The sequence below is a fragment of the Microcaecilia unicolor genome, chromosome 5 (assembly GCF_901765095.1).
Source record: "Microcaecilia unicolor chromosome 5, aMicUni1.1, whole genome shotgun sequence".
NCBI lineage: Eukaryota > Metazoa > Chordata > Amphibia > Gymnophiona > Siphonopidae > Microcaecilia > Microcaecilia unicolor.
In genome coordinates, this window is record NC_044035.1 from 112,271,392 (window position 1) to 112,296,552 (window position 25,161).

The window sequence follows — 25,161 nt, forward strand, 5'->3', positions numbered from 1 at the left end:
ACCCCTGACAGAGAAAATCAGAAAAATTAAGTACAGGCAAACTACCACAAAACCCTTTAATATGGTTGCACGGTAGCCTGTTTCTGCTCATTAACCACATATCAAATGCTTATCACCAGGGCCAGTCTTAGGCAAGGGCAACAGGTGCGATTGCATAGGGCCCTGCACTCCTAGGAGCCCCTCATCTCTGGCATGTCTGTCCGCCTGTCTCGGAACACATCCCTGCTCTGTACTTTAATGTGCATCCAGATCCTCCTCACTGCTGCATCCCGCCCCATTATTGATGTCACTTTCTGCTTCCGTAAGGGCAGGATGCAGCAGCAAGGAGGCTCTGGGTTTGGCAGCTGAAGGGATATGAAAATCACTACCGGTGTCTGCCGCTCCCTACTGAAACCTGGTGGATGCACATCAAGGTATGGGGTGAGGTGAGATTCCGAGAGCTCTAAACCTCCTTTTACACTCTGATAAATTATGGCTTATGCTGGCAGGCAGGGGCGGACAGGGACAGGCAGGGGCGGGAGGGCCTACTGAACTGCTTTGCACAGGGCCCCGCAATTGCTAAGACCAGCCCTGCTTAACACACTTTAGTAAAAGGGCCCCATAGTTCAATAAACTGTTTCTGTTGCTTTTCATTAATATAGATAACTTACATTCTGAATGCTGTTCACAGAATTCCTTTCCTGGCATATTGCTCTCAACTGAATGATCAGTCAACTATTGCCTCTTAAAGGTTAAGCATTTTTTTTCTTTGTGAGAATGCCAAGCTGTTCGTCATCAGCTTTGTGTTTGAACATTTTTAACAATAAGACTTTAAAACTGAATGACATTTGCAAATAACAGCGATTACCCATTGCAGAAAGCCAGAACGGATGTTGCTCATGATTGCAACTTGAAAAGAATTGTGTGGGTCAAGAGTGGCTTTTTCTTCTCTCCTTTTTTTGCTGTCCTTTTCCTAGGCCTTAGGTGAGTGGGAGTGATGTGACTTGTCTCCACCTCTGCTTTCCTCTCTCACTTCTTTTCTGATTTCTTTCCATTGATTGTGTGTCACTGGAAAAACATGGTACCTTGAGACATGTCACATGGTGCACGCAACTTAAAAGGAACTATGGTTGAGAGTATGTTAAAAAATATAGGAGAAATCATTGGAATTTCTACTGTGACAGAAAGCTGAACAAAAAATTCAGATCTTATTGAGAAGGTGGCAGGAATGACAGACACAAAGACATGATCTTACAAGACTAGTTTTCTTGAATTTCACAAAACCTGCATTTGGGGTTGTGACTTGGGTGGGCTTTCCATAGGTGCATCACTATTCTGCACCTCTGGGGAGTCACACAATTTTATTTAGCTGCCATTGTGGGGTCATTGCCACAAAAAGATTGAGAAGTGCTGCTCCAGCTGGTTGCAGGGGATGTGGCTATTGTGGAGGCGGGTCTATCAGTGGTTACTTCACTCTGCACATGGGTATCTGTGTCTTTTTTATGAGAAAAAAAAACACTGTGGGAACAAGGTTGAGAGGCTGAGTTGGGAATGTTGCCAGCTTATGTATGAGAATTTATATACTTATTTACCCAAGTGTAAAAACCGAAGAGGAAGACAACGAGGCAGAATAGATGGGCCAATTGCTCATTACGGGTTCCTTTTACAAAGAAATATTTTTTCACTCAATGAATAGTTAAGCTCTGGAACTCTTTGCCGGAGGATGTGGTAACAGCAGTTAGCGTATCTGGGTTTAAAAAAGGTTTGGACAAGTTCCTGAAGGAAAAGTCCATACTCTGCTATTGAGACAGACATGGGAAAGCAACTACTTGCCCTGGGATTTGTAGCATAGAATCTTGCCATGATTTGAGTTTCTGCCAGGTATTTGTGACCTGAATTGGCCACTGTTGGAAATAGGATACTGGGCTAGATGGACCATTGGTCTGACCCAGTATGGCTATTCTTATGATCTTATGTTTTACAAAGCAGTGCTATCAATTAGCATGTGCTGAATGCGAAGAAGCTCATGGGAATTGAATGAGCTTCTTTGCATTCAGCGCACTGCTAATCTGTAGTGCTATTTTATAAAAGAAGCCCTTTGTGCCATAGAAGCAGATTTTCATTAAAAGGCAGTCCAAAAAAAATGTCCTACTCATAACATGCAAAATAAATGGCCATCTCACAGCTATAGTCAATCAGGAAAACCACCTAGATTTCCTGTCTGACATCATTTTCAGAAGACACCAAGAAGTAGAGGTTAACAAAATGACTTCCACACAAGGAATAGTCAAATATAGAAATCTTTATTGAGGCACCAAGATGAAACTCGACATGGGGCGTGTTTCAGTGGACAAACTGCCTGCTTCAGGGATCACTGAAAACCTCTCTGAAACTAGAGCTCTGAGTTTACGGTGCCTGTTCCAACAACCAAAGTTGTAATGGAAATAACAGGAACGCCGCCAGGCAATGACAGGACATTAAAGAAAAACAAATACAAGAAAAACAAATACCGAGGCAACACCGTGGTCGGGTCTCATCTGTGTGCCGCAATAAAGATTTCTATATTTGACTACTCCTCGCATGGAAGTCATTGCATCAACCTCTTCTTCTTGGTATCTTCTGGATTTCCATAGAGGTTTTGTTCCTGACATCATTTTCAAAAAAAGAGCCACAGAAGTTCCTGTAGAATAGAAGAGTAGCCTAGTGGTTAATGCAGTGGACTGTAAACCAAGGGACACAGGTTCAAACCCTTTCAGGACCTGAAAATACCTACTGTACATGAATGTACACCATTTCAATAGCCTTCAGGCTTCCAGGTGTCTTATATATTTAGGTACAGTGGGTATTTTTCTGTTTCTGGAGGGCTCAGAATTATTTATGATTACCACTGCATTAACCCCTAAGCTGCTACTCTGAGTGCTGCTTGCTGCTTTGTTCAGAATGGCCATAACCTGTAGCTGACATAGAGCCTGGATATCCTTCCAGTTTCACTTTCAGGGGAGAGGTAAGGGGACAGCAACCACTGGGGGATTAAGGAGGAGTCATGCCTTAATCCCTCCAGTGGTCAGTTACTCAATTAGAGCAACTTTATATAACTTGGATGTGATCGAAACAGGTCTAGATAAAAACGCCCTTCTTTTTAGACATGGTCATTTCTTATTCAAAAATCCCATTGGACATCCTACTTATGGACCCTCCCTAGTCCCGCCTACAACATGCTCCCTTGCCATTTGGATGAACTGCAGTGTGAAATATCCAAATTCTGACTTTCCAAAATCAGGATTGGGGTCCTTATACTACAGAACGTTAATGGATTTAGTGTGTGCTAACAATTATCGCATGCTAAATGATGACACTCATAGGAATATAATGGGTATCTTAGCATTTAGTGTGCGTTAATTGTTAATGAACTCTAAATCCATTAGCACACCTTAGTAAAATGGCCCTTTAAGAAGTCCATCTGCTTTGAAAATGAGCACCATATTCTATTTTCCTTTACATTAACAGACATTAGTCAGGGTTTTATCAGCTCCCTCTGGACAACAAGATGTAAATGTCTTTCTTGCCGATGAGCTATATATTCCTGTGGTAATCATCATCGTTAAATCTTTGCTTAGGAATTTCTGAAATTTGGCTTAGCAAAGAAAAATGTCATATTACATGATCTATAGACTGGATATCTGCAGTCCTGTGTTTTCTTTAAATCACTGTCTACAGATTCTCAAGACTGAGAAAGCAAGGGTCCCAAATGTTTTTCATTAAAAACCCACTCTCAATTTTTTTTAAAGTATAAATATTGTCAAGTTGCTACTCCTCCACTCTATATCAACCAACAATTACCTTTTTCAGAAAATATACATTAAAAGGACCATTTACTTTCTTTTATATTTCCACTATTCATGATGTTTTGTAAGCCACATTGAACCTGCAAAGAGGTGAGAAAATGTGGGATACAAATGCAATAAATAAATAAATAAAATTTTAAAACCAGCCACCTACATGCAAAGTCTATGGCTACTCTATACTCAGAAACCTTGACCCTAATTTTCAAAGCAACAGTATTGTATATTTTTTGTCTGAAAAATGTCACAGGTACAAAATACCCAAGGGCATTGCAGTTCTTACATAGTAACGTGAGTAGCACAGTAGATAATGGCAGAAAAAGACCTGCACAGTCCATCCAGTCTGCCCAACAAGATAAACTCATATGTGCTACTTTTTGTGTATACCTTACCTTGATTTGTATCTGCCATTTTCAGGGCACAGACCGTAGAAGTCTGCCCAGCACTAGCCCCGCCTCCCAACCACCAGCCCCGCCTCCCAATCTCGGCTAAGCTTCTGAGGATCCATTCCTTCTGAACAGGATTCCTTTATGTTTATCCCATGCATGTTTGAATTCCATGTATTCCATGTAACACCAATTGTTTCTTTTACTCTGGAATGACGAATGCCATAATGGAATATTGTAAGCCACACTGAGCCTGCAAATAGGCGGGAAAATGTGGGATACAAATACAACAAATAAATAAAAATAAATAAATAAATTCCGTTACCGTTTTCATCTCCACCACCTCCCGCGGGAGGGCATTCCAAGTATCCACCACTCTCTTCGTGAAAAAATACTTCCTGACATTTTTCTTGAGTCTGCCCCCCTTCAGTCTCATTTCATGTCCTCTAGTTCTACCGCCTTCCCATCTTCTTGGGTTTGTTGTTGTTGTTTTGTGTTTGGGGGGGGGGGGTTGAGTGAGTGAAAATTTTCTAAAACGTAGGAGATAAATGTATAAATTGGAGCCTAGACATATGCAAAAATAACTGGTAGTTTTTACACAAATGTGCATTAGGTGCTATTCTATAAGGTGGCACCTAAGTGCTATAGGGTCCCTTTTACTAAAGGGTTGCTGCACAGCAACTTGGAGCTATTGTTGGCCTAATGCGGCTGCCGGAAGTAGTTCTGCCCCCAGCACATGGCATTTGCGGCATGACCAGACATTTTTGTTAATTTGTACCACAGAGGGTTACCCAGTGGTAACTTCTGCCCGGTTACCGCCAGGTTAGCATGGGAGCCCTTACCGCCACCTCAATGGGTGTCAGTAAGGGCTCCCTTTGAAATGGTCGTGTGGCAAGTGCGTACTTACTGCACAGCCTTTTCATTTTTCTTCACTTTTACCTGCTGAAGTAAAATGGGCCTTGGCGTGTGGCAAATCCAGGTGCCGCCACTACTTCAGGGCCCCTTTTACCACAGATTAGTAAAAGAACCCCATAGTGCGTAACTGCAGGGTGGTGTATAAGTGGGTGGAGCATGGGCGGGCCATGGGCATGTCTCCAAGTACACATAACTTATAGAATACTATCAGTTACACATGTCATTTGGTTCATGTAGAACTGCCCATTTAAACCTGCTATCGACATGGCGTAAATGGCCGCACATAAATGGAGACATGCCCATGCCAACATTTTAAAAAAAAAAAAACCTTAAAATTAATCTACAGAGTGTTCACTTCAATATACAATGCAGGAAATTATTACCTAAAACAAAAAACTAAAAGAAGTAAATGAAAATAACCAAAAAGAACTCAAAACTGGAATGGACACTCTATAAAACAAGAAAAAATGAAAAATCAGAGAAACAATTTGTTACCAGATTAGCTTCATTGATACATGAACTTCACCAATAAAGATAAATACAAAAGATTTAATGGGTATGAACCAGAGCATCAACACAGATCAGTATTGCAGGTATGTTTTCATTACATCAGGGCAAACAAGTTAACCTACTTATAAAGTTCCCAAATTGAAATATCAGAATTTCCCTACCATTATGTACCCAAATGCCACCCAGACCATCACAATTAAGGGACCCTTTAATTAAAATGCAGTAAGTGTTTTTTTGCACTTACTGTGTGGGGGCGTGCACAGTATCTGCCCTGCAATTACTGCATAAGGCACCGCATTATATATAATTATGTAAATTATGTAATTTGTGAGAAAAATGGCCAAATGCAGATTTATGCCATTTTTGGGATGTTTTTCTCTTTTGAAAATGAGCTCCATAGCTATATAAGAGCTGGTTGAACGCTGAGGTTTTTTCTCCACTATGGTCTTTTATGTATATGGATATTCAAAGGGCAGTTCTTACCTCACTGGCTTTATCACAGAAACAATTTATATTTATTGGAGCATAGCTGGGCCAGTGGCATGTCTCCCCGTTACACGTATACTTTATAGAACATTATAAATTATGCGTGTCACTTGGCATGGCACGTGACATGGTATAAGAGAGCATACCTAAACATGGGTGACCAAATGCAGACATACTAGTTTCTATAACGAAATTGTGGTGCCATTAAGCACACAGCATTGGGGCACCTAAATTGAGGTGCCAATTTATAGACTTACCCCAACAGATTACAAAGAAGGCTTATTTACATGCATACTTACTCTAGATAGGGACATTTACACCTGCTCTTGAGGTGCCCATGTGTCTTTATAACATAGTGCCTAAATAGGTGCCTATTTGCCCTCTTAAACTTGGTGCCCCCTAGTTGCACAGGGAGAGGAATGGCCAGCAGGAAAAAGGAGGTGATGCATAAGACTCTGGTAAGACCTCATTTAGAATATTGTTTACAATACTTGAAGTCATACCTTCAAAAATATATAAGCAGGATGGAGTCGGTCCAGAAGGAGGCTTCATCATAAAGCATATGGGAACAGACTTAAAGATCTCAATGTGAATACTTTGGAGGAAAAGTGGAAGAGGGGAGATATGATAGAGATGTGAGTCTCTTTCAATTGAAAGGAATCTCTGGAATGTGGGGGCATAGAATGAAGGTGAAAGGGGACAGACTCAGGCATAACCTGAGGAGATACTTCTTCATAGAAAGGATGGTGAATTCATTGAATGGCCTCCCAGTACTGTTTCCTCTAAGCTGAGCAGGAGTCCTCCAACTGCATTGCTGCCAACGTGGGGTGGTGTTTCAATATTGTGTTTTCAATGGCCAGAGACAGGCAGGTTCCCTGGAGTCCTGCAGAGCTTACCTGTCCCTCACTATTGAAAATGTGATCGTGAAACAGCACCACCCGTTGGCAGGTAGGTGGAGGACTCCTGCTCAGCATAGAGGGAACAGTGCTTCCCTTTGGAGGTGGTGGAGACGAAAACTGTATCTGAATTCAAGAAAACTTGGGATAAGTACATAGGATCTCTAAGAGAGAGGGGTTAGTAAAGGGCATAGATGGGCAGACTGGATATGGTCTTTATCTGCCTTCATTTTTCTGTGTTTCTATATTTGAACTGGTAAGTTTTGATCATGTAAGTTTTCAGGCATTGACTTATCTGTATAAAGTAAGGAGCCAGGTAGTCAGGGGTGGTACAATTCACCAACAATTGACTATCTTTTCCAAATATCTTGGCTGCAGGAATAGTAAATGTAAGATATTGATATTAAATATCCATACTTCTTTGAACTGTGATATTCAGTGCCTCAGTGATTTACAGATATGTGTTTAAAAACGTATTCAGATGTCTTTATGCAGTTTTGACATCACTGAATGTTGCCTCCAATGTTCCTAGAGAGAGACCAGTGGCTTTTGAGAAATGCTTTCCTCATTCTGCTTGTCTTGCCACTTGACTTGCAAAAATCTACCCGTACTGCTGGTTTTAAAGTTGTAATTATATAACTGCATAACTAGAGAATTAGAAAAGAAGGGAACAAAAATATGCACTCTTTTAAAACCATTGTATTGCCTGATTGATTTGCAGGAAGGTGTTTTCTAAATTAAATTTCCATGTTCCTGAGGACAGTGTTAAAAATCTGGTTGCTAATGTCTCAGGAGTAATTGAACCTATTCTCTATGCTCTACGGCAAACAATCAATGAAAAACTTCAAGAGAAAAGAGTAAGAGAAAAAGCCACAACTCAAACAAAGGTGTGTATGTTACTTATTTGTGTGTTGGTTATTTTGGAATTTAAGAGTCCATAGTCTATGCCCTATTATGATGAAGGATTCTATAAAAGCAGCTAAGCGGCCACTAATGTTCATTATTTTTTAAATATCTTATTGAAGTTCTCCCCTGGAAGTAATATGTTTACTCAAAACTGATTTTTATTGAAAATATTAAATAAAAGTTAGGGAGGTTGGTCAGTCTGGCAAATGATTGATTGTGTGGTTTAGGCTGGAGACCTGAAATAGTAGGAGATATAAGAGGTCTCATAACCTTCTCTAAATGAATATCTGATGCCCTACCTCTCCTTTCTTATATTGAGTTTTTTATGAGATTGTTTCTTTGAATGTATGTCAAGTTTTGCTACGATCACATTACTCATTCTTTTTGATATCTGTTAAATGCACCTGAAGAGAGAATTGCTGAATTTTTTCAACATCAGTTGGAGTATGACAGACTCCAGGGATCTGGGCTCAAGCCTCCAATACTCTTCAAGTGATTGAAAAGGATCACGTCCTTGCCTGTTGCAACCCATTTATGTTGGCATTGGCAATCTTCAATAAGGAGCCAGTCTAGAAAATAGAGGAGATATTTACCCAACATCTGGCTCATTTCCATGCTTCAGCACTGCCAGCATCAAGGCAGAAAGACATCTTGCCACTCATACTGTGCATAGAAGCATAGCATGATGCTGAGTGTGTGCAAATGCAGATCCAGTGAAACTCATTTTGCAAGCCATGCATACACACATGGTGATGGTTCCAAGAGGGCAGCAGCAACAGTGGTTTACAGTACTGAGCTGGTTGGTAGGATGAACAGCAGCATTATCCTCTTCAATACAGATATGGTGGTATGAGGAACAGGTGGTGCCAGCTCTAGCTTACGTTTTCTTCCCTCATTCCCCAGATTTTCAGCAGTAGCTGGAAGTTATGACATTAACTTCTGGTGTGTGGCTCATGCACACTGCAAGTTAATACTGAAAGCGAAGGCTGCTGCTGATAACTTAGAGAAGGACAGCGAGAAGAGAGTAAGCCAGGGTTGGTGCCACCAATTCCTCTTATCACCGGGTGGTATCAGAGAAGATAAGTCAGGCTCAGCACCACTACTTACCCCTCCAACCAGCTCTGCACTGAAGATTTAGAAGTGGTGGATCACTGGAGCTAGGGAGGTGGTGTACTGAGGACTTTCTGTGTGGAAGGGGGCATGAAGAGAATGTGGTAAGAGCTTTTGAGGAGGAAAGAAGGTAAGGAAAATGCAGCGAGAGCTTTTGGGAGGGAGAATGTGGTGAGAGTTTTTAGAATGAGGTAGAATGCAGTAACAGGTGGGGGGGGGGAGAAGACAGGGGATTGAAGGATGGAGGTTCCAGAAGAAGAGGAAAGAGGTTCATGGGGGCAAGGAAGAAGCAGGAGAAAATACTTTAGATAGGAGATTGGGGAGGATGAGAGAAATATGACTGAATATTCAGTGGAAGAAGAAATGGCATATATTGAGGTAGAGAGGCTTGAGGTGTGTAAGAGAGAAAGGTTCCAGATTTCAGAAGGAAATTCAGATGGATAAAGTAGGAGGAAAGAGAGTGCATGAAGGTGAAAGTACATGAAATAAAGGTCAAAGGAGGAGGAATGGCACTGATAGGAAGAGGAGAGAAGCAGGAGAAGAAAGAGAGGAAAAGGAACGTATTGGTGTCTACTCTGAAAGAAAAAGACAAAAGAGAGAGTGAATAAAACAAAAAAAAAAAAGGCACCAGAGAGAAAAAAACAAAAAAATGAACAGAAAGAAGACCAGAGAATGAGAGAAAAACACACTGAACCAGAAAATCAAATCAGTGACAGCAAAAGTTGGAAACTATTTTAATATCTGATAAAGAATATTAATTTATCAGTGTAAAATATCCTGGGGCCCAATTGAAAGCCTGTAACTGAGACGTGTCGCCCACGCAGACTTTATATGAGAATAGCATCTGGATTTTGTTGGCTGATTTAGAATTTTTATGTGGCATAATTAATTCACTTTTATATAGGACATACAGTACTTCCCAGCCTTAAGGCCCCTGTACTGAATTTGAAATATTTTAAAGAAAGTGCTTTTCAGTGTATTTTGAGAGTAGGTTAATACAATTCTCCATGTATACAGATCACTAGATAACCATTCCCCCCCTCAAATGAACTGTTCATGCAGTACTAGACCCACAAGGATCAAGTGTCTCAGATTCACTCATTAAAAATCTGATTGCCTTATTTTAATACTACAACAACAAAAAAGAAGCAACACTGGGCCTTCAAGTTTGGGATAATCAATGTTCTCCTTTATTGCGAACTTGACCTGACACGGGCCGTGTTTCGGCGCACAAACACCTGCTTCAGGGGTCTGACGTAAAAACAACATGTAAATGTATCAGTTAGAACATACACATATTATAAAAAAAAAATTTCACCATTACATAAATTGAAAATGTACGTATACATATATATTTAAAAACTTATTAGTCAGAAACAAATATGTACATATAAAAACATGAAAAACCAGATATTTTTGTAAAGAATTATTTCTAAGTACATTCTGAGGTTACCTTGATTTATTATTCTTTCTACTTCTTAGAAACCGGTTATCAATAGTCATCCTGTGCTCATGTGAAATTTATCTTAAAACAGTACAAAAGACATCCTATATGTTATTTTGTAAATTTAAGGGTAATATTATACAGAACAAGGCCTACCATTTAATATCAATGAGACAGTTCATATTACTCCTTTTCCAAATCAATATTTAAAGGTCTCTAAATATGCTTGTACATGAGGGATTATGTTATCAAAAATCAAATAAATAAATAAAAAGTGATTGAATGAAAAAAGAAAAAAGAAAAGATGGACAAGAAATGTTCTTCTGTTATTTATATTGTAATGAAAAATCTTACCAGAAAATCTTGATTTTTGACTTTCCAAAAAATGTATGACCAGACACAGTCGAGACACAATGCCTAACGCAAAAAAAAGGGGGGGCATGATAAATATATATTTTTTTAGTTGTTCAATCGCAGAAAATATCTTCTTCAATTTAAATGGGCAAAGATGGCTCATCAGTAATATATCACATAGCCAATTATCAAGACGTTACAATTATAGAAGCGTTCTTCAAGAAGTTACATACCAGACTCAATAAAATATATCAAATACAACAAAATCATAACAGTAATCATTTATGATTATAATTCTTTGTTACAAGAAAAGTTTTCAACAATTTTTGGAATAATTTATAGTTATCCAATTGCCTAAAAGAAAGAGGCATCTTATTCCAAAAAGTTGTGGCTTGATAAGAAAAAGATGACTTAAGTGGATGAAAAGCCTTTACCTAACAGCAGGAAAGCAAATCCTCCTATAAAATAATTCTCACCTCCAACGTTCTATGCATCTTGCTGCCTGTGTCCGTGGCATTCTTCAGAGCTGGTCTGCTAGGCTTCGTAGATCAGGCTGACGTCACATGCAGCACTGATCAACCGCATGATAGCAGCATGAGGCCCCGCCCCTGCCGCCCTCGCCTCCACGCCCCCCCCCCCAAGGTCGCCACTGCTCACCCCTCCACCCCCCCTCGAGGTTGCCACCGCTCCCCCCTCCACCCCCGAGGTCGCCCCTCCACCCCCCCAGGGTCGCCACCATTCCCAGCCTTCAACACCCCCCCCCCCCGAGGTCGCCGCCGCTTCCCCCTCCGTCTGCCACCAGGCCGGGCCCCCTGTATTGGGTGCCTGGAGGGGGGGCAGGGCAGAGAGGAGTGTTGCTGGACATGGGTGGCTGGAGGGGGGGCAGGGGAGAGAGGAGAGTCGCTGGACATGGGTGGCTGGAGGGGGGCAGGGGAGAGAGAAGAGGATCACTAGACATGGGTGGCTGCTCAGAGAGTTTGTGTATCACACACATACTCTCTCACACTCTGTCTCACACACACTCTCTCTCACACACTGTATCTGTGTGAAACACACTCTCTCTCACACTCACTGTGTCTCAGATACGCAGTCACACACAATCTCTCTCTCACAGACACACTCACATCCAGTCTCACTCTCTCTGTTACACACACACACACTCGCACATTCACTCTCTCTCACACAGTCATTCTCACACACACTCTCTCAAACATACACACTCCGAGGAAAACCTTGCTAGCGCCCATTTCATCTGTGTCAGAAACGGGCCTTTTTTACTAGTAAGTAATAATTTCTAGTTGCTCTTAAACCATGTCCACTTAAAATCAAAACATGATCTAACAGATAAGCCGGAGCATCCCCATAGAGAATCCACTTCCTGGACCAACACGGTCCCGAGTCCAACTTTTGACGCATCCGTCTGGACAATAAAGGGTTGGTTGAAATACGGGCTAACCAGCACTGGCTCTGAACAAATAGCCTTCTACAAAGTTTGGAAGGCCATATCCAACTCTTCGGTCCATTGTACCTTCTCAGGAGCCTTTTTTTGCAGGCGGCGAGTCAGAGGTTTTGCTTTCTCAGCAAATCCAGAGATGAACCGGTGGTAATATCCTACAATCCTGAGGAAGGCTCAAATTTGCCTCTTTGTCTGAGGGATGGGCACCTGGGTGTTTGCCTCCACCTTTCGGATCTGGAGGCTCACTTGTGCTTTCCTGACTGAGTAGCCCAGACACTGAACTTTGTGTTCTCCCAGGTGACATTTTTTGAGATTTGCTGTCATCCCAGTGGTCCGTAGGCTATCCAGTATGGCTTCTACTTGGATAAGGTGGGACCTCCAATTCTTACTATATATAACAATGTTGTCCAAGTAGGCAGCCACATAGCCACAATTACATGTGCTTACATATAAGGGACTATCCCACTACAATAATCCAACAGGAGAAATGTTGATCACACAAGGAATAATGAGTATATACTCCACAGCAAACTAGCTCTAAAATAGTCTAAGATAAGAAGAGGTGCACAATCATGTATAAATATCGAATAATGGAAGTAAGAAACCATCAGTGGAGGAGTGGCCTAGTGGTTAGGGTGGTGGACTTTGGTCCTGAGGAACTGAGTTCGATTCCCAGCACAGGCAGCTCCTTGTGACTGTGGGCAAGTCACTTAACCCTCCATTGCCTGCCGCATTGAGCCTGCCATGAGTGGGAAAGTGCGGGGTACAAATGTAACAAAAAAAAAATCAGTGTTTTAATGTTATATTCACAGTAACAACTGCTAAAATGAGCTCACATACTGTTGTTTAGAGCCATAATATGCCACTGTAGCAGCGCAGCTCACAATTGCACTCATATCAATGGTCTCATTGCTCCAAGAGTGCCTTCATCACCTCAATAGTCTCATCAAATGTGTACTATAGTAAAACACTCATCAATGTGTAGCCCATCAAAAAAATCAAAATATAAATAGTGTTGAACAATCTTTCATCAAATCATGCACTTAATATATGAATAGCGGTTCACATCAGGTGAGTTCCAACGAGGTGCCCTGTTTCATAATCTGCTTCAGGGACCAGAACTGGCTCTTGCATCATCACTAAGTAATTGTAGTCTCTCAAAGTTGCCTTCCATAAAATATTTCAACTTTGTTTAAGAGACTACAAATAATTAGTGGCTGTGCGAGATCCAGTTCTGATCCCTGAAGCCAGACCCACACCTGATGCAAACTCATTATTTATATATAGGGGTGGCATCAACGTGTCAGGTGAATCTGGCTCAGGTGGCAACCTTGACCTGAGTGGAGGGTGTAAATAGAATGTATAGTTTATGTTGGTTCAGGCTATGTCTCCCAAATAGCTGTGTTTACAACAGCTGTTACCCAGGTTTATATGACAGTGCTACTTGGGTTTTAGCCCTATTTACTTTTCAGAGGCTTAAAAGGTTTGATTGAATTGAGCCCTAAACATATAGAAAAAAAAAACCTATTTCAACAAAATTAATGAACATGTTTTATATTTCAGGATTTTCGATACTACAGCACTGACACTGAAAAATCTCCTCTTGGTAAGCTGGTAATGTGCCTTCAATGTATCTTTCAAAATAACACCATTAACATAAGCCATAACTGTCCATGGTAATTTTTATTGTAGGGTGTTCTTTATCTCAAGGCAGTCCATGTTGTGGCTTCTGCCCCAAAGGGCCCTCAGAAAATGTGTCTTCTGCTCCCCTCTCTATCTTCATTCAGCACCACACTCTTGATTCCCCTCAAGATTCATATATAGATTTCACCTTTTTTTTCTGCCAGTACTCAGACAGCTGTGGAGTGCTTCAATTTACTTTACTGAGGATTGGTGCAAGATAATTTTTTTTCCGAGGTTGTACAGCATTAAATAAACACTGTAGAGTCACATCATAGTTTCTCATCTCCTTCATCTGTGTTTGTGATCCCCTCTGATGATTATGAATTTGGAATTTCCCACATGCTGGGCTGACCTAATCCCTCATGACTGCAACTTCAAAGTTCCTCAATTTTAGGATCCTCTTCCACACAGACTCTCTCTTTCTCTCAATGGGAATATTTTCCTTACAATACATTCTCCCATAGCTAACCTCAAGGTTAGTGCTTCTCTCAGTCCTTTTTCTCCTCGGCTTTGTGGCTCAAACGCTCCAGTTCCACTTCTTGGATTCTTGCAGTCAGGCAGAAGGGTGGCCAAACCTCTTACCTGTACACATACTTCATACGAGAACATCTGCCTCAAGGAAGACTACACAGTAAGCATTCACTGAGTATGTCCAAACACAAACACTAACTGCACCATTGAAAGACACAAACATAGCATTAGAGGCAAAAAAGCATAGTAAAAAAATTTTTTCGGTATTTTAAAAGCAGGAAGCCGACAAAAGAATCAGTTGGACCGCTGGATGACCGAGGGGTAAAAGGGGCGATCAAGGAAGACAAAGACGTAGCGGAGAGATTGAATGAATTCTATGCTTCGGTCTTCATCGAGGAAGATTTGGGTGGGATTCCGGTGTCGGAAATGATATTTCAAGCGGACGAGTCGGAGAAACTTTCTGACTTCACGGTAAACCTGGAGGACGTAATGGGCAGTTCAGCAAACTGAAGAGTAGCAAATCTCCTGGACTGGATGGTATTCATCCTAGAGTACTGATAGAACTAAAAAATGAGCTTGCGGAGCTACTGCTAGTGATATGCAATTTATCCTTAAAATCGAGCGTGGTACTGGAAGATTGGAGAGTGGCCAATGCAACGCCGATTTTTTTAAAAGGTTCCAGGGGAGATCCGGGAAATTATAGACCAGTGAGTCTGATGTCTGTGCTGGGGAAATGGTAGAGGCTATTATTAAAAACAAAATTACAGAGCACATCCGAGGACATGGATTACTGAGACCAAGTCAGCATGGCTTTTGTGTGGGGAAATCTTGTCTGACCAATTTACTTCAATTCTATGAAGGAGTAAACAAACATGTGGACAAAGGGGAGCCGGTTGATATTGTGTATCTGGATTTTCAAAAGGCGTTTGACAAGGTACCTCATGAAAGGCTACAGAGGAAATTGGAGGGTCATGGGATAGGAGGAAAAGTCTTACTGTGGATTAAAAACTGGTTGAAGGATAGGAAACAGATAGTGGGGTTAAATGGGCAGTAGTCACAATGGCGAAGGGTAGTTAGTGGGGTTCCTCAGGGGTCTGTGCTAGGACCGCTGCTTTTTAATATATTTATAAATGATTTAGAGATGGGAGTAACTAGCGAGGTAATTAAATTTGCTGATGACACAAAGTTATTCAAAATCGTTAACTCGCGACAGGATTGTGAAAAATTACAGAAGGACCTTACGAGACTGGGAGACTGGGCGGCTAAATGGCAGATGACGTTTAATGTGAGCAAGTGCAAGGTGATGCATGTGGGAAAAAGAACCCGAATTATAGCTACGTCATGCAAGGTTCCACGTTAGGAGTTACGGACCAAGGAAGGGATCTGTGTGTCGTCGTCAATAATACACTGAAACCTTCTGCTCAGTGTGCTGCTGCAGCTTGGAAAGTGAATAGAATGTTGGGTATTGTTAAGAAAGGTATGGAAAACAGGTGTGAGGATGTTATAATGCCGTTATGTCGCTTCCTGGTGCGACCGCACCTTGAGTATTGTGTTCAATTCTGGTCACCGCATCTCAAGAAAGATATAATGGAATTGGAAAAGGTGCAGCGAAGGGCGACTAAGATGATAGCGGGAGTGGGACGACTTCCCTATGAAGAAAGACTAAGGAGGCTAGGGCTTTTCAGCTTGGAGAAGAGACGGCTGAGGGGAGACATGATAGAGGTATATAAAATAATGAGTGGAGTGGAACAGGTGGATGTGAAGCGTCTGTTCACGCTTTCCAAAAATACTAGGACTAGGGGGCATGCGATGAAACTACAGTGTAGTAAATTTAAAACAAATTGGAGAAAAGTTTTCTTCACCCAACGTGTAATTAAACTCTGGAATTCGTTGCCGGAAAACGTTGTGAAGGCGGTTATCTTGGCAGAGTTTAAAAGGGGGTTAGACGGTTTCCTAAAGGACAAGTTCATAAACCGCTACTAAATGGACTTGGGAAAAATCCACAATTCTGGGAATAACGTATAGAATGTACGTTTGGGAAGCTCGCCAGGTGCCCTTGCCCTGGATTGGCCGCTGTCGTGGACAGGATGCTGGGCTCGATGGACCCTTGGTCTTTTCCCAGTGTGGCATTACTTATGTACTTATCTAACATAATCATCATACACTTACTAGGAGTTTCAGACTAACAGTATTTATTTATTTATTTGTTTGTTCTTATATCCCACATTATCTGAAAATTAATTTCAGTTCAATGTGGCTTCATTTAATGGAACAAATTACATTAACAATATACTTTTCTACAAGAAAAAATGATCTTCTCTTATTTCTTATTTAGAGAAACAACTTTTTATATCAATAAGCGTTGTAACAGATGGTCAATCTATTGATAATTGTCCTCATCTCTTTCTCTCTTTTTCTGTTATATGTTGTTATTCTTACAATATTCCAACATTACTACTGATTGTTATTGTTGATGCACATATTGTTCTTGGAAAAAATTCAATAAAGATACTAAGACTAAACAATATACTGAAAAAAGTTACAATTAACAAGAATCAGTCATCAATATACAATTCTCCAGTTTTGCAGTTCAATATTAATTAAAGAATTTCTTTAAAAGATATGTTTTCAGGTTTTTGTGAAATAGTAGTTATTTACACCTCTTATTTCCTTGGAAATTTCATTTCACCATTTGGATTCCAAGTAACTTCAGAGTTGCTGTGTGAACTGACAGTTATGTTTTTGCAACTGGGGAGGTGGGGAAGTAGCTAGCCTCTTGTTATTAGGTCTGCATTCCTTCTAGTTAGATCAATTAAATCCGCCATATAGCCTGGTGCCAGTCCAAGCAAAATTTTGTAGATGAGGTACTGGTTTTGAATATCAATCGTGCTTTAATCGCGAGCCAGTGCAATTTGAGTAATAGCAGGGTTACTCTATCATACTTTGATATCCTGAAAATCAAGCAGGCTGCTGTGTTTTGAACTGTCTGTAGCATTTTGATCAAAGTTTCCTTGCTACCCACATATATTACATTACAGTAGTCAATATGTGATAGTAACATAATTTGTACTAACAGTTGGAAAGATTGATTTGTGAAATAGTCTCTAATCCTTTTTAATCTCCAAAGGATCTTAAAAATGTTGGCTATGACAGCAGATGCTTGAGTTTCAAAAGATAAGTGCTGATCAAAGATTACTCCTAAAATGTTTAGCTGAGTTTTGATCAGGTAGTTAATTTACCCCCCTGTTTACTAAGCTATGTTAGCAGCTGCCATGCGCTAATGCCGACACAGCCCATTCACATTGAATGGGCTTGGTCGGTATTGCCACGTGGCTTAGTAAACAAGGGGGTTGGTTAATTATGAAATCTAGATAGGAAATACAGGAATCTGAGGTTGATATAACTCAAAATTTTGTGTTATCTCCATTCAATATAAGTTTAAATGTTCTGGCTGATGTTTCCATCATATTTAGGCCCAGTTTAATTGTATCCAATATTTCCGATAAGTAATTTTTTAAAGGAATATAGATAATAACATCATCTGCATAAATGAAAGGATTGGATCCCATCATTGCTAATTTTATTCCCAATGGGGCCATCATGACGCAGAACAAAATTGGTGAAACTGGAGAACCCTAAGGAACTCCGCACTCAGATGACCATTGACTCGAGATGACATTGTTCATTTTTACCTGGTATGATCTATTCTTTATGAAACCATTGAACCAAGCATACACAGCACCGCTAATCTCAAAATGATCTAAGTTCAATAATATATTGTGATCCACTACATCATTATATGGGTAGGTAGGAACTATTTCAGCCATCTCAGGAGATGCAGCATGAGCATAGCACACAACTAGTCACTACCCTGAAAACAGGAACATACTAAACTAGAGAGGGTCCTGATAAGATCCTTACATTATTTTTTCACTGTAAGTATGACTCTCCAGCCCACCTGTTTACTAAGCCACGCTAGCAGCTGCCGTGCGGCAATGCTGACACAGCCCATTCAAAGTGAATGGACTGTGTCAGCATTAGCACATGGCTTAGTAAACAGAAGGGCAAGTAACATATAGGGAGTTTAAAAATTATAAATATAGCTGTTTATTTTCAAGCTAGTTAGGTTCTTTAGAAGGGTACTAAAAACCTGTGAATATCTGTGTTTTCCATCTTGAAATAAATTGTAGGCATATTTATAGGTGAATTCCACTTCACATACCTTCTATTTCTTAAATATTTAAAATTGGCATACACACTGTCTCTCTCAGTTTCACTCATCATCCTCAGTAAACTGTCTCTGTCCTTCTCATAACTGGGCTTTTTTTGTGTGTGTTTAACTCACACCTTTCCGATGGTAGTTCAAGGTGAGTTACATTCATGTACCACTTATATTTCCTGTCTCCAGACGGCTTACACTCTAAAGAGTCCTTTTACTAAGGTGCACTAAATGATAAGACACCCATTATATTCCTATGGGCATCTTATCATTTAGTGCACACTAATCATTAGCACATGCTAAATCTGTTAGCACACCTTAATAAAAGTATCCCCAAGGTTGTACCTGATGCAGTGAAGGGTTAAATGGCTTGCCTAAGGCTGGACCTGGGACAGGGAGAAAGAGATGGGGGAGGAGAGGTTGTTACAAATGGCTGTGGAATGCAAGATTACATCTACCCCAGTCTGAAGGAACTACACTGCTTACTGTATTAAATTTAAGTTGTTCATTCCTCTGTTCAAGATTTTGCAAGGAATATTTCTAACACATCTAAGAACACTTTCTTCTTACATCACACCATGCAGGCACACAACACTGACCAGTATGTTCCAATAACATCCATTTCCACCAATCTGTGTCTCTCTTGAATGTTCCTTTCTGTCTCCTCCCCCTTCCTGCCCCACCAGGTCCAGCATCTCTCCTTCTCTTTCTCTCTCCTCTCCCCCCATACCAGGTGCCACATCTCTCCTTATCCATCCCCTTCCTCCCACACCAAGTCCTGCATCTCTCCTTCTCCATCCCCTTCACCCTCCCTCCGCATAGATCCAACCTTTCTTTCATTCTCCCTCCTCTTCACTCCCCCCCAACCAGGTCTAGCATTGCTCCATCTCCCTCACCAGGATCTGCATCTCTCTTTCTTCCTCCCCTCCCCCACCCGGTCTCCTATCTCTGCTTCTCTTTCCTCTTCCACCAGGGTTAGCATTTGTCCTTCAACTCCTCTCCAACCAAGTCTACCATCTCCCCTTCTCCTTCCTCCAAGTTTAACATCTCTCATTCGCCTTTTCCTCCTTCTCCTTCCTGCCCCCAGTCACCAAGTCCAGCATACCTCCTTCTGCCCTCCCCAGCCCAGCATCTCTCCCTCCTCTTCCTTCTACCAGGTCCAGCATTTCTCCTGCTCCTTACCCTTCCTTCTCCCCCACCCCAATCCAGCATTTCTCTTCCCCTTCCTCCCACCAGGCAACATTTTTCTCTCCCTCCCTGGCTTCCCCATTGGGCACTCCCATGCCCATCCCTGACCAGATTTCCCAACTCCCTGCCCAGCTCTAAAGGCAAGAACTATGCCTAATCACTCCTATCTCTGGTGCCACCATCTTTCAAATGGCAACACCTGACCCCTAGTGATGCATTCCAATGCACTGCCTTGGATCAGTTTGCCAAAAAGAGTAATGTTTGAAGCATTGCCTTCTTTGGCAGACTGATTCCTAATGTTGCATTGGAACACACCACTTAAGGGTCAGGCGCCACCATCTTGAAAGATAGCAGCTCCATAGGCAGAAGTAATTGGATATCACTCCTGTCTTTAGAGATAGGTGAGGAGCATATGGGGTTGAGGGAATACTGGTGGATTGGAGAAGTGTCCGGAAGATTGGGGGAATATTGGAATGAGTCGGTGGAGTGTTTATGGGGTTTTCAGAATCTGTGGGGAGCAACAGGAGCTGGCCTAGAGGTCCACAGGGAGCAACTATTGGATCACAGGCCTTGCATTGAAGAACACTGCCCTAGATACAACATCACTGATTTTGACTCAAAAAGCTACATCTCAAGCTTACGCATTTCCAGTTGTGGCACGTCCACTTTGAAATACATGCACTGCAGAGTGCTGACCAATCTGTGACTGTTTCATAAAAAGACAAAAGCAACCTTGTCTCTGATTTGTGTTTCCCAGTTAGAATTTTCATCATAGTGCTTGTACCATGATACTGGTACTTCTAGTTTCTTAGTGCAGGTTTTGTGGTGATTTTAGAAGGGATAAGCACGATCTACATGTATAAATCACCCTACATATGTAGAGGGCTATTTTAGAAAGCTGCCACTTATACATATATGACCATGGCATGAACATGTTGTGGATGTGGTTTTGGTGGTCCTTAAAAATATATGTGTATTTTATATTTCAGAACAGCAGATTTTGTCATTGATATTTCCACCTGATTAGTCATGTGAAACTATGGACTAAGTTCCTGTTTAAGACAGGGCATGAAGAAATGCTTAAAGAGGCAATTGTGCTTCCACGTCTGGTGTTTAAAACCACCTCAAAAATAATTATAGTTTTGGAGCTTGAATCCTTAATTGGCTTCCCTTGACGTACTTTTGCAAAAGTTGGAACTTTACATACATAATCCCAGTACTTAAACACAAAGGTAGCAAAAGCTGCCTTTTACATATATGTACTTGCAATGCCACTCTTTTTTGAGCAAGCTTTGTAATATATGACTGTTTCTCTGTACATGCATTCATAATATACATTTTTACTGTGGCCTTATTTGCATTTTTTAAAATTATGTGTTCAGCAAGGCTACAGATTTTGAACAATCTAAGGTGAATAAGATTTGAAGCTCTTTTAATTTTATGTCTGAAGCAGGGGCGTAGCCAGACAACAGATTTTGGGTGGGCCTAGGCAAGAATTGGGTGGGCACAAAAAAATATATCTCAGCTGGTGGGAAAACGCTTCTTTTCACCTTGGCAGCAGTCATGCACTGAAAACTGAGCATGCGCAGGTGCCGGTGTCAAGAAGAGTAGCATTTTTGTTACCATCAGGGGAAAATCTTCAGCTGGCGGAGCATGGGATTCCCACCAGTTACCACTAAACATGTGCTACTGTTGGGTGGGCCTGAGCCATAAATGGGTGGGCCCTGGCCCACCCAAGCCCACCTGTGGCTACGCCACTGGTCTGAAGATTATATTGAGTTGCAAAATATAGTTCATCCTGATTGTATACAGGCTGATAGATTGTGGGAATATTTCTCTTTTGTATCTACTTATTTAGTGTTGCAAGTATTTAAAAAAACTGGCACTAAGGGGTTGTTATTTGGATGGCTGTCCTTTATTTTGTCTTAAGGGAATACGATCTAAAATCCATTGTTGGCTTAGTAACTTTGTTAATGAGATATTAATAGAAGGATTTTATCCAGCAGAGATAGCCAGAATTGTATTAACTTCAATTCTGAAGAATATAGAAGCAGATTTGACAATGGTTGATAACTACAGGACTGTAGATGGCATCCCTTGAATTGCCAAATTCTTAGAATGGATATTAAACTTGGAATTTTCAGATTATCTTCAGTCATCTATTAGCCTATATAAAATTCTACATGGTTTCCGTCCATTTTATAGTACAGAAAACTTACTTATTACTCTTCTGACAGAGGTAAAGAAATCATTAGCTGCAGGAAGGAGTGTCATTGTGGGCAGGGCTTTTGACTGGTTTGCTGCTTTTTTTTGAAAAATCGTACATATAGAGGGACATTTTCAATGTAACATCTAAGTCCAACTTTGGATGTTTTGCTAAAAACGTCCAAAATTCAAGTGGGGAATATAGCCATTCTCAAAACAGAAAACATCTACCTTTTTTTTTTTTTTTCAAAAATGGCTATTTGCTAGATGTTTTGTGCTCTATGCATTTATCTTTTGGTCCATTTTCGGAAAAAAAATGTCAAAGTGAAAAATGCACAAAATCAAGGCATTGGTAAGTAGGAGGAGCCAGTATTCTTAGTAGATTGGCAATACAGATCCCAGGAGAGCTATGGGGCACCCTAGGGAGCACTGCAGTGGACTTCAAATAAATGCTTGCAGGTACACATCTCACCATTGCTCTCTTATTTTGTCTGCTGAGCCCCCCAAAACCCACCTAAAACCCACTACCCCCAACTGTACACCACTACAATAGCCGTTACGGGTGAAAGGGTCACCTATATGTGGGTACAGTGGGTTTGCGGTGAGTTTTGAAGGGTTCACAGTTTCCACCACAAGTGTAACAGGTAGAGGGAGGTATGGGCCTGGGTTCACCTATCTGCAGTGCACTGCACCCACCACTAGTCTACTCCAGGGACCTGCATGCTGCTCTAATGGACCTGAGTATAACATCTGAGGCTGGCACGTAATGTTTTTAATCACATTTTTGGGGGGGTGGAAGGGGGTTAATGATCAATGAAGGAGTAAGGGGAGATCATTCCTGATTTCCTACAGTGATCATTTGGTCATTTAGGGCACTTTTTTGTGACTTATTTGTTAATAAAATAGGTCTAGATCAAAACATGCGACTTATAGCCCTGGAAGGTTTTGTTTTGTTCCATTATGGCAGAAAATGTTAGGAATGCCCAGATCACGCCCTTAACATGCCCTTCAAATACCCCCTTGTGATTTGAACACACTTCTGACTGACTTCATAAAAAATGTCTAAAAATTGGTTTCAGAAATACCAATTTGAATGTTTTTGTGGAAAAAAACGTCCAAATGCAGATTTATGCCACTTTTTGGACATTTTTCTCTTTTGAAAATTAGCCCCATAGTATAATTAAAAATGGAGAAGAATCTAAGAATTCTTGTGGGGTGCTACAGGTTTTTCCTCTGTGCCTGCAACTTTTTAATGTTTTTTATGAATCCTCTGAGTAAATATCTGGCAGAGCTAGATATTTTTTCACTCACTTATGCAGATGATACCATTTCTTTTATGCCCTGAACATAATACTTTACAAGAGTCTCTTCTCAAAGTGAGGAATTGTATAGCTATGGTGGAAAATTAGATGAAGTCTAATTTTCTTAAATTAAATAAGCAGAAAACTAAATTACTCTGGTTCGGTGATATACAGAAGGTTGCATCTATTAATATTACTCTGTCCTCTGGGGAGATTCTTCAGTTCGAGGACAGATCTAAAGTTTTGTGGGTAATTTTAGATTCCAGACTGTCTTTTGAGTTACATATTAATGAGCTAGTATGAAAATTCTTTTTTAATTTATGAAAATTGAGAGTCATAAGATCATTTTTGAGTCCTGCAAATTTTTGGGCTGTTGCTCAGGCAGTTTTAACACCACATCTTGATTATTGCAATTCTTTGTATAGTACCATTAATGTGAACATAAAGAAAAAAAATGCAGTTTTTACAGAACACATCAGCTAGGCTGATTTTTAAGTTAGATAAATTTTAGGAAGCTTCTCCACTTTTATATAAGCTGCATTGCTTGAAGATGGAGCAGCACATCTATTTTAAGAAAGCATAGTTGGTATATAAGAGTTTTTATAGTTTGGGTTCAGAGAATGTGACTCGGCTTCTATCTATTCCACCTGTACGACCATCTCTGAGAAGTAGATCTAGATTAACTTTGGATTATCCTTTATTAAAAAATGTTAAATTAAAGTTGGTCTGGGAAAGCTTTTTTGTATACCAAAGTGCTAAAATTTGGAACTGCGTTCCGGTCAATATTCGTCAGATAACTTCATATTTTCAGTTTCATAAAGTTTTATAAACTTATTTGTTTTCACTTTATTAAGTTTCATAATATCTCTGTTGGGTTTAGTATTGGATATATTGTTGTTAATATTGTTAATGTAATTTCCTTCTAATTTGAAGTGACTCAGTGTGATCCACTTTGTAGCTGCAGTTAAAGGCGGAATACACATGAAGTGAATAGAACAGAATAGAATAGAACCCAACTTGCATGTCCTTTTTCTGACTTAGGTGATTATTACAATATTAAGCTTTAAGTTTTGGGCTGAACATAGGTGCCTACCATACATACTCTAAAAACAGAGGCTTCTAAATTCAGTCTAAAGAGCATGTATCTATTATGTTTTTATATATTAACATTTTTTTGGACTGGCATATGGTCTTACTGCTTTTCCTGATGTGTTCTAAATTTAGGCCTGCTTTTCAGTTTCCTACAATTAGGTAACCTAAATTATGCATTTAGTGCTGGAAATCAGAGCTGAGTTCATAACTTTCACCACATCATTCCCACCTACTTTTTAGGAATCGAAATTTAGGAGTCAATTAAAATAGGTCCCTAATATAGGAACTCAGCAGGGATGTATTTTCATTTAGGAATATTTAGGTGCCTACGCTTTCACCTAGATCTTTGACTATCAATTTCTATGCTTCCCCTCCCTTCTCTCCCCCCCCCCCCCCCCGACATACAGAATGAAAAGCCTTATTAAATAAAGCCCTTCAAGCATCATAGCTTTGCTCATACATATACTCAGATCAACTTAGTTGATAAATTAAAGCAAATTATGGCAAATGCTTTATTCATGCCTTTTTAATTTTTCTTAATGCAGTAGCAGTGCATAGATGATTAATTTTGGTTAAATTTATTCAGACTAAGAAATCCAATCTATGCTTGCTTACCTATATTCCTCAAAATCATTGCAAATAAATTAATACTTTTCAGAGATCAGTGTAGTGCCCATGTGTATCTGTCCCTATGCTCCCTCTATACCCAGCATCTCTG

The 25,161-nt window shown here is 40.4% G+C and overlaps 1 protein-coding gene across 1 annotated transcript in view; it reads left to right on the forward strand.

Moving 5' to 3' along the window:
- LOC115471164 (sperm flagellar protein 1-like) overlaps positions 1 to 25,161 on the forward strand; it is a 73,899-nt gene that overhangs the window by 11,680 nt on the left and 37,058 nt on the right. Inside the window, exons 3-4 of the mRNA XM_030204866.1 lie at positions 7,736 to 7,901; positions 13,848 to 13,890. Of these exons, the coding sequence (XP_030060726.1) occupies positions 7,736 to 7,901; positions 13,848 to 13,890 (209 nt within the window). The remainder of the gene's footprint in view (positions 1 to 7,735; positions 7,902 to 13,847; positions 13,891 to 25,161) is intronic.